The 11182-nt window shown below is 44.5% G+C and overlaps 1 protein-coding gene across 1 annotated transcript in view; it reads right to left on the bottom strand.

The window, feature by feature from the left end:
• The window catches only part of MCCC2 (methylcrotonyl-CoA carboxylase subunit 2), a 78802-nt gene that overhangs the window by 26689 nt on the left and 40931 nt on the right, over positions 1-11182 (bottom strand). Inside the window, exon 7 of the mRNA XM_004016902.6 lies at positions 8223-8336. Within this exon, the coding sequence (XP_004016951.1) occupies positions 8223-8336 (114 nt within the window). The remainder of the gene's footprint in view (positions 1-8222; positions 8337-11182) is intronic.

An 11182-nucleotide genomic window follows, 5' to 3' on the forward strand; every position in this document is an offset into this window, starting at 1 on the left:
TTCATGGAAGTGGAACCATGCAATATTTGTCCTTTTGTGTCTGGCTCAGTGTTTTCAAGGTTTATCCATGTTGTAGGATGTGTCAGAACTTCATTCCTTTTTATGGCTGAATAATACTCCACTTTAGGTTTACTGTACCTGTAGAATTTCCTTGGCATTATTCTGTTTACCTCCTTAATATTCTTGGATTATACATACACAGTGGGATGTTTCCTTGTAATCTGTACTAACTACCTGTGTCTTTACCCACCCTCTGTTTATCCCTCTGAAATCTAGGATCAAGTTGTGGCATAAACTGCAGGGTGACCGCTGCTTTCCTGAAACTCGCTGTTGCAGTCTGGTTCAGCACAGACCAGAAACTGCCCCATGACTCGAGGGTCCGGCAAACTGTGCCCTCGTGATTGTCCTAGTAAGCATACCAAATGCACATACTTGGAGCAGGACGTGCTCGCTGCTCCACTTCACTGCCTGCCCTGCATCCGTCCCCATGGAAACAAAACAAGATGTTCCTGATCAACAGCAGAGCTTCAACTTGACTTCCTCTTTATGGTGCGCTGATCAAACTCCCCAGTATAGCTATTCCCTAATGATCTCATGTGACTTCTACCAATTAAAGTGCGGGCTGAAAGCAGACATTTTGTCTTCCTGCCACAGAGAGCAGCAGGACCCCCTGATTCCCTGCTTGCCCAATTATGTGTCTTGACTTTTCACTACGCGCCCGCCCTGTTTCAGGCCTTTCTCACCCGCTGTGCTGGACACGGCAGGTGGCGCCCAAACAGGGACCTTGAAATTGGGAAGAATTCCGCGGAGGGAAAAAACTGGAAGTGAAGACAGCAAGCGGTAAGTGAGACGCCTGGATCACGACCAGGCCCTCAGACTCCAAGGGTGGAAAGTCCCTTGTTGTCTTACAAAGTCAGGGTAACAATGGGGAATGATTTGAGTAAAGCTGAGAAACAGCATCTCCAGCTTTTGAGGCACCTCCTCCAGACTGCTAGCGCGCAGGTGAAAGAGGAGCAATTGACGCAATTGCTCAGTTAAAGTGAAAGCGAAGTTGCTCAGTCGTGTCTGACTCTTCGCGACCCCATGGACTGTAGCCCACCAGGCTCCTCTGTCCATGGGATTTTCCAGGCTAGAGGACTGGAGTGGGTTGCCATTTCCTTCTCCAGGGGATCTCCCCAACCCAGGGATCGAACCCTGGTCTCCCGCATTGTAGGCAGATGCTTGACCGTCTGAGCCACCAGGGAAGTCAGAGGTGGTTAAATATAATCCTTGGTTTCTGGAAGAAGGCACTTTAGATATTGAAAGTTGGGATTGAGTGGGAGAGAATTTGAAACCAGCACACAGGAGAGGGGATCGCACACTCGTGATGGTATTTGCAACCTGGGGCTAGTGCGATCGGTCCTATACCCTTTACAGACTGAGAAATCATTCCAGAAGGCGGTGTCCCCAGAAGCGGCTCTTGTTTACCCTTCCGCCCCTCTGTCACCTAAACCTGAGGGTGATTTTCCACCACCACCACCTCCACTGGATCTAGAAATGTCTTGGGAGGATAAGCCGCTGACTCAAGTTCAGCCTGCCATGGCCTCCACCCTTCGTCTGTGTGCTTTAAACATTGAGGACCATCTTGCTTTCCCTATTGATTACAGACTCCACGCCAATAATCCCACCCAGGTTATTACAACCCATGAAACTTTTGACATCAATGTTTTAAAGGAACTAAAATCTAGTGTTAGGTTGAATGGGGCTGATTCCCCTTAACACAGGAACTGTTGGAAATTTGTTTCCATGGAAGAAGTTCTTCTTACAATGTTAAAATGTTAGCCAAAGCAGCTTTAAGTGGTCCCTAATAGTTACAGTTTTTTGCCTCTTATACTGAGTTGTGCCAAGAGCAAGCCCATACTAATTTGGCCACTGGACATAATCTTACCTTTGAAATGCTCATAGGCACAGGGCAATATACCAGTCCAACAACCCAACTGACTTGAAGGTACACTGGTGGGAGCATACGAACAGGTCACCAAATGTTGCCGAAGGGTGTGGCAGACAGTATCAGACCCTGACAAGCCTACCGGTTCATTTGTTAAAATATTACAGAGACCTGGAGAAGACTCACTGAATTTGTAGACTGGCTCTCATCTGCTCTCCACTGTCAAATTAATAGTCCTACAGTGGAGGACATTTTGTTAAAACAATTAGCCTATGAAAATGCCAGTGAAGATTGCAAGGCTGCCCTTAACCCTACTCGTCAAAACGGCAGCCCTGCAGATTTTGTTTGAGCATGTCAGAATATCAGTACACAGGCTTACAAACAAACCACGTTAGCTCAAGCAGTTTGTGCTGCCTTTAAAAATAATTTTAGCTCTTCCCCTGCCAAATGTTTTCAATGTGAAAAGCCTGGACATATGAAAAAGGATTGCCGTTCTCGATCTAAAACAGGTATTACAATACCTCCATCCACTTGTAACAATAAAACACTAGGACTGTGTCCTCAATGCCATAAAGGCAATCACTGGGCTAATCAATACAGATCAAAATTTCCTAAGAACGGTTCCCCTTTACAGCCAGGAAACTGCGAACGGGGCCAGCCCCAGGCCCCATAAACAATGGGACATAGCTGGTGAGGATCTCCAGCACACCCTTCAGCCTATCTCCAGCCTCCTAGCTACTACCAGCAGAAGTGCTGCGTTGGACCTCCCAACCAGAGTAACTGTTCAGATTAATGAATCGGACCCCCTGTAGCAATCCCTGCTGGGACCCAAGGCCCCATTCCACCGGGGACTATAGAACTCATTCTGGGCAGAAGTGGCCTTACTCTCAAGGGCCTCCAAATTCTTCCTGGCCTTACTGACCGAGACTATTCGGGAGAAATTAAAGTAATGGCTCTTTCTCGCTCATCCCATGTCATTCTTCAAGGTCAACGAACTGCTCAGCTCCTTCTCTTGCCTTACCATGCCCCTAACAACTATAATCCTATCACCAGAGGAAAACAAGAATTTGGGAGCACAGGTGATCGAGTAGTGTGCTTTACTCAACAAATACTCTCAGATCGGCCCACTTGTAAGGTTAAAATTCAAGGAAAAACCTTCTCTGGTCTCTTAGATACTGGAGCTGACGTTTCCATCATTACTTCTCATCAATGGCCAGATGACTGGCCCTTGACTGAACCCCAGGAAAAAATCTCAGGCTTGGAAGAATCCCAACAACTTGCTCAGAGTTCAGCAATTCTTCCTTGTCTAGGGCCCGACAAACAACTTGCCCACTTCCAACCTTTTATTGCAGACATTCCCTGCAATTTATGGGGCAGAGATCTGCTTGCCCAATGGCACCTAGTTCTCTCCAACAAGGGAAAGGCAGATTATATGATGGTGAGAATGGGGTAACAACTGGGGAAAGGGCTAGGAAAAAATTTACAGGGAGATCCTTCTCCTTTACCCAAACTGGAAAGAAAAGAGCTACTATATAAAATTTTTCAATGAAGGTCATTGACATTTCTCCACCACTACACGCCACACCTCTAACATGGCTTAAATCTAAACCTGTTTGGGTGGATCAATGGCCTCTAGCAAAGGAGAAACTTACGCATTTACAAGCCTTGGTAGAACAGTTTCAAGCAGGACACAGAAGAAAGTACTAGTCCTTGGAATACTCCAGTTTTCACAGTCCCTAAAAACATCAGGCAAATGGAGGCTGCTTCAAGATCTTCGAGCTATTAATGCAGTAAGGCAACCCATGGAGGCCTTGCAGCCCGGACCCCCATCCCCTTCGGCCATACCTCAAAATTGGCCAGTTGTAGTTCTGGATCTTAAAGACTGTTTTTATACAATCCCCTTAGCTCCACGAGACAAAGAAAAATTTGCCTTCTCGGTACCCAGTACTAACCAACAAGCCCCCGTGAAATGGTACCAATAGAAAATGTTGCCTCAGGGGATGGTGATGCTATGGCAACAATACGTGGCTAGCACTCTGGAGGGAGTTCGAGCCCTCTGTCCTCAAGTCTCCATCATTCACTGTGGATGACATACTCTTAGCTGCCCCAGAAGTCTCTCCTAAACCCACTTTTTCACCAAGTTCAACACGATCTTATACGATGGGGACTACCTTTTAGGAGATATTCATTGGTTGGACCCTGCCTTGTGCGTTCCTACCAGTTCACTTACACACCTCTTTGAGACCCTTAAAGGGGACTCAGCCCTTCTCCTCAGACTCTGACGCCACAAGCTAAAAAGGAACTTGATATAGTAAGTATTGCCATTCAAAATGCTCAACTTAATCATGTTCACTATGATCATCCTATTCTCTTCATTGTCGTAGCTTCTTCAGAAGCCCCTATGGGAGTTCTGTTTCAAGAACAGCCCACCTTTGGCATCACAGAATGGCTGTTGGCACTTTCTCAGGAGGGCAAAACTCTGATGACGTACGTTACCCTTGTGTCTAATTTAATTATACGAGAAAGAAGCATACTTGCCAGTTAACTGGCTTTGATCCTCAAACTATTCATGGTCCATTTGACAAAACTCAGCAATAGCATCTTTGACAGATTTGCTTATCATGGCAGGTTGCCCTCGCTGCTTTTGTGGGCGTTTTAGACAATCACCCTCCTGCACATAAATTATTACAATTTATTTCTCTAACCCCCTTTGTGTGGCCCAGAGTCACCAAGGTGGCGCCTATCCCAGGCGCTCCTGCTTATTTTACAGATGGTTCTAACAGTGGCAAAGCAGGCATATCCTGAGGAGTGAGAAACTCTAGTAACTCCCCATACCTCGGCTCAGCGAGTGGAACTAGTACAGAAATTACAGAACTTGTTTCTAAAGACCTCTATTAATATTGTTAGTGACCCTGCTTATGTTGTTGGAATGACCAAGTCTATTGAGACTGCAAAAATTAAACATGTTGATTCTGACGACTTATTCCTCCTGTTTCTCCAACTTCAAAAAACCGTTTGCTCCCATTCCTTTCTTTATTACACATATTCAAGCTCACTCCCCTCTCCTGGGGCCTCTCACCCTTGGCAGTTCTCAGGCTGACCTTCTAACAATGCCCATTTTTCAGCAGGCTTACCAGTTTCATCAACTCTTCATCAATCGGCCATTCCCTTAGACATCAGTTTAACATTACTAAATCCCAAGCAACACAAATTATTCAAGCCTGTCCCTCCTGTTAACAAGTCAGTGCTTACCAACCTCCATCACCTGGAGTTAACCCTTGAGGGGTTACTCCAAATAAAATTTGGCAGATGGATGTAACCCATTTTCCTGAGTTTGGACACCTTAGCTACCTTCCTGTTTCTATTGATACTTATTCTCATATGCTTTGGGCTTCTGCTCATCCCGGTGAAACCACCATTCACACCCAATGCCATTTATTAGCTGCTTCCGCTCACATGGGCATCCCAAAGAACTTAAAACTGACAATGGGCCAACTTTTTTAAATCTTTTACAGCCTTTTACAACCTAACATGCTCTCTCTGGTCTATTAGTCATTCTACAGGCATCCCATATAAACTGGCCAAGTTATTGTTGAATGAGCACATTATGCTCTTAAAAGTCAACTTTTAAAACAAAAAGGGGGAATAGCAGGGAAATCTCCACCTGCACATCTGCATCCAGCTCTCCCAACCTTAAATTTTTTCACAACAGATGACCAAAAATCAACCCCATATGAGAAACACCATTCACATACTCCCTCAGTGCAACGCCCAGAGGTCTGGTGGAAGGCGCCAGAAGGTGGTCCATGGAAAGGACCAACCCCCTTACAACATGGGGAGGAGGATGTGGTTGTGTCTCAACAGGTCAAGGCCCTGGTTAGACACCAAGCAGGTGCATCAAGCTTTACCATGGATCCCCCAGAGATGTGGGGTTCCACCATGAGCATGGCAATGGTGACACAGAAGGTCCAGAGGCTGCCCCTGGCGGACTGCCCCCTGCACCCCCCCCCCCACCCCCACCGCCCCAAGCAAGGAGAACAACCACACACTCATCAGGCACCTCCTATGACTTGCAGACAACTGAAGAGCCTCAGTCAAAAGAGCGAACAGGTGCTCTTGCGCACTCAGACACCTAAGACCCCCGAGACCATGCTGCTGGCTATGGTGGCATTGGTCTCCTGTGCCGTAACTGGGGCAGATGCTGATTCGTACTGGACTTATGTTCCATTAGCTAGACCCTTAACCTGGATTGACACTTCCCCTACAGTTTGGACCAACAATTCCCATTGGTTCCCAGATCCTAACGGGGTACCCCCAAATTTAATACAAAAAGAGCCCTATACTACTATTCTGGACTGACCATGATAGTCCTGCAATCAAAACGAAAAGGGGGAGATGTTGCAGCCTGGCAGAGCAGAGACCAGAACCTGCCCCACGACTCGAGGGTGCGGCAAACTATGCCCTCGTGATTGTCCTAGTAAGCATACCAAATGCACATACTTGGGGCAGGATGTGCTCACTGCGCCGCTTCACTGCCTGCCCCTGCGTCTGTCCCCATGGAAACAAAACAAGATGTTCCTGACCAACAGCAGAGCTTCAACTTGACTCCTTTGTTATGGGGCGCTGATCAAACTCCCCAGTATAGCCATTCCCTAATGACCTCACGTGACTTCTACCAATTAAAGTGCGGGCTGAAAGGAGCCATTTTGTCTTCCTGCCACGGAGAGCAGCAGGACCCCCGATTCCCCACTTGCCAAATGATATGTGTCTGTCTTATCATTACACGCTAGCCCGTCTCAGGTCTTTCTCACCTGCCGTGCTGGACGCGGCACTCACAGTAATGGAGATGGTCACATGGGAAGTGAGGAAAAACCAGGGATAACATAATCCAGTCCCCAGTGACTACTTCACAGGCAGGTGGCCAGTGAGGGTGCACAGGGTCCCACTCTCAGAAGAGTCCTGTGCTTGGAGTTTAACGCTCTCTGGTTACCCTGGTGCAAGTCTAAACAATTTTCTCTCTGAAGCTGTTTCCTGTAATGAAGTCTGGCGGGACAATGGAGCATATGTGTTAAGGTTTACAGCCTCTGCTCTTCCGCAGTCCTCCTCCCCTCTGCTCCCTGCTTCCTGGCTGACTGGCGCCTGTGCCCTGGGTCTTGCCCTACCTTCTTTTCCCTGCCCCTGACCAGCGACTGTTCCATCTGTCCCCAGTGGGGCTCTGGCTCAGGAGCAGGGTCATAGGTCAGGCGTGTACCCCATGGTGTCCTGGGAGGATCATGGCAGCCCATCACAGACCTGGGCTAGGCAGTGCTGAGATGGGCTCGCCAACAGGCCACTTGGTGGGGGGCGGTTAGGGCTAGCCTTTTACCCATCCCCATCCGGGTACCAAGCACATTTTCACATGGAGATGCCACAACTTTGGGGTCACGGTGGGCCCATGGGAAGCAGAGATGCCTGGGGCAGAGGTGGGGGGTGCCATGTCATGAAACAGCGAATAAAAACACAACTGCTAGACAGATCACAGAAGAAAGGAAAATGTTTTATATTTTAGTACTTTTGACAGTGGAAACAACTCAAATGTCTATCAACCAATAAATGGATAAACAAAATACAGCCTATCCGTACAATGAAATATTACTTAGCTATAAAGAGGAATGAAGTGATTCCTCAAAAATTTAGATAGAGTTACCACATGACTCAGCAATTCCACTTCTGAAGATATACCCAGAAGAAATGAAAGCAGGGACTCACACAGATACTTGCACACACATGGTCATAGCAGCATTATTCCAAATAGCCCCAAAGTGGAAGCAACCCAAAAGTCTACTGAAGGATAAATGGACAAAATGTGGTATATACAAGTACACTGGAATATTATTCAGTGTTAAAAAGGAAAGAAATTCTGACACATGTTATAACACGGACAAATCTTGAGGGCATTTTCCTAAGTGAAATATGGCAAACACAGAAGGACAGATATTATAGGATCCATTTAAATGAGGTTCCGAAAGTAGTCAAATTCATAGACAAAGTAGAATCATGGTTTCCAGGGTAGTGAAGAAGGCAGGAAATAGGGAGTTAGTGGTTAATAGGTACAGAGTTTCAGCTGGGGAAGATGAGAACGTCCCGGAGATGGATCGTAGTGACAGCTGTACGACAAAGTGACTACACTTAACGCCAGAGCACTGTGTACCTAAAAATGGTCAGAATGGTATATTTTACATTATGTATATTTTACTTCAAGCAAGCAAGCAAGACTATGTTCTTACCAAAAAGAAACGAACAAGCAGGTTCTTACCAAGGGAGGTCCAGCCAAGAAAATGGTACCCTGCTTGCGGACGATGATGTTTTCATCAGCCATTGCAGGCACGTAAGCTCCTCCTGCTGTGCAGGAGCCCATGACCACTGCTATCTGGAATCCAAGCACACAGGAAACTCATGCAGGACAGCTCGAACAGTGAATTACACAGTCTCTGGATCTACAGTTCCACAGACAGTACCAGGGCATGTTACTAGCTTGTCCCTCTGCTGTCTTTGTTTTTCTTTTCTGGTTTTTGGGGGATTTTTTGTCTGCGCTGTGTGGCTTGCAGGATCTCAGTTCCTGACCAGGGATTAAACCCAGGTCATGGCAGAAAAGCTTGGAATCTTAACCACTAGGCAACCAGGGAACTCCCCGTGTTTCATTTTTAAAATGGAGTTCTTTTAGAACTGTTTCCTAACTTTTGTATCAAAACATTTTGAAGGGCTTAGGTCACACTTTTACAAAGGTTGTGGACAACCTCCCTGTCAAATGAAAGACTGGCCAAACAGACCATTACACTGAGCAACTAATGGAGAGAAGAAACTCACAATCAACCCATAAACTAGCAAAATTATATTAAAAGGACAACTTTATATCTAATAATAATAATAGCAATAATAAGTTCTCTAAACAATTGCCACTTACCTCATAAGAATACTGAAATAATTCTCCAAATGAGCAATGTTAATTTTGTGTTACCCTGAATATAAGACTTTCTAAATATAAAACTAATGTTAGCACCACAATTGAAAATCTTGCTCAAAAGAAAGTCAATTGTGTTAAAGCTGGGTGATGCATACTTGAGGGTTCACAGTACTATTTTTCTACTTTTGTGGGTGCTTGAAATTTTCCATGATAAAAGTGTTTTAAAAATTCTTGCTTAGAGATTGCTGCTGCTGCTGCTGCTGCTGCTGCTGCTAAGTCGCTTCAGTCATGTCTGACTCTGTGCGACCCCATAGACGGCAGCCCACCAGACTCCTCTGTCCCTGGGATTCGTATGATACAAATAATAAATATAGATTTTGCTGATTAGTCCTAGGTAGGAATAAATACTACCACGAAGAAAAATAAGAGAAGGATGTAGTGAATATTTTCTTAAATTACCATATGAAAGTAGTTTCACTAATTCCAATATTCCATCCGTTTTCCTTCTAGTCATATCAATACCTACTTTGGAAAAGAAAAAAGCCACGCTACTATTAATCCAAAAGCAAAAAGCGGCATGAGCTACCATTTCTCTACGTAGATGGCTGTCGTGTTAACTCACGCGCTGCCTTCTATTTAGATGGCTGTTGCGAAAGGCATTTTCTCCTATTTCACGTAATGTTATTAAAAACAGCTGTAACATTTCTTTGTCAAGATATAACAGAAATGTTTATCACTTACTGTTTTGTTTGTTAGCTTATCAATCACTGAGAAGTTTTTTCTTTCGGTTTTATTGGAATATAATTGACATACAGTGCCCCCTAAGGTGTACAGCATAATGATTTGATTTGCATGTATCATGAAATGATTATCTTAGCAGGCTTAGAAAATATCCACCATCTCATTTAGATTTTTTTCTTTTTTTTTTTTTGCTGCACCATGCAGTGTATGGGATTCTTAGTTCCCTGACCAGGGGTCAAACCCATGCCCCCTGCAAGAAGCATGGAGTCTGAGCCATGGACTGCCAGGGAAACCCCTAAAATTTTTAAAATGGAAGAAAATGTTTTTCATATGATGAAAAAACCTCTTAGGATTTACTCTGAACAGCTTTCACACATAACATAGAATAGCATTAATTATATTTTTCACATTGTACATTATATCACATTACTTATTTATAAGTTTGTACTTTTTGACCACTGTCATCCAATTCCCTTTCTGGGTTTGCTTGTTTGGTTGGTTGGATCTGAAGTATAATCAACCTAAACACTATGTTAGTTACTGTAATATGACAGAGGGATTTGATAACACTATACATGTCAAAATGATCACAATAAGCCCAGCCACAGTCTGTCACCATATACAGACAGTACATAATTCCTGACTGTATTCTCCACACTGTACATTTCACACTAATGACTCATTTTACAACTAGAAGTTTGTACCTCTTAATCGCCCTCACCTATTTCTCCCCCTGCCCCTGCCCCACCTCCCTGCAGAAGTTTACTTTAAAATATCTATGGCTAGAGAAGTCTTGCCCATGAGTACAAAGAAATATTCATCATAGCAATGTTTATAATAGCAAAAACATGCAAATAACCAACAAGTCTATCAATACAATATTTTAAAAGAGATATTGTGGACAAATAAATTCTTTAAAAATCTGAGGCAAATGGTACTAATGAACCTATTTGCAGAAAAGGAATAGAAATGCAGATAAAACAGACATGGGGGGTGGAGGAGAGGGGAGGGCGGGACTAATTGATAGAGTAGCATCGACATACATACACTGCCATGTGTAACATGGTATAAAAAAAGCTAGTGGGAAGCTGCTGCAGAGCACAGGGAGCCCAGCTTGGAGCTCTGCGATGACCCAGAGGAGTGGGATGGGAGGCGTGGGAGGGAGGCTAAGGAGGAGGAGATATACACATATAACTGATTCCCTTTGTTGTACAGCAGAAACTAACACAACAATTGTAAAGTAATTATGCGCCAATAAAAGAATGTGGGGGAAAAAATAACAAAGGAAAGGTTAGTACTTCATAAATCCAAGTGGAGGGTACATCAGTGTTCTGTCCTATTAGTCTCTCTGCTTTCAAGTTTGAAATGTTTTATGGGCTTTTAAGTTTATATCAGAAACAAAGGACACAGTTTCAATTTATCACCCTGTTCTCTGCACTGGAACACTAGAATCCACTCAAACTACTTCACTATCAAAAAAGTCAAGGAACTAGAAGAGAGTCACAATGATGGGAAAATATAAAACAGGGCGATTTTCAAAAGATCCAGAGGGGCACAGCAGGGTTCCATGA

This window comes from Ovis aries, chromosome 16, assembly GCF_016772045.2.
Source record: "Ovis aries strain OAR_USU_Benz2616 breed Rambouillet chromosome 16, ARS-UI_Ramb_v3.0, whole genome shotgun sequence".
Taxonomy (NCBI): Eukaryota; Metazoa; Chordata; class Mammalia; order Artiodactyla; family Bovidae; genus Ovis; species Ovis aries.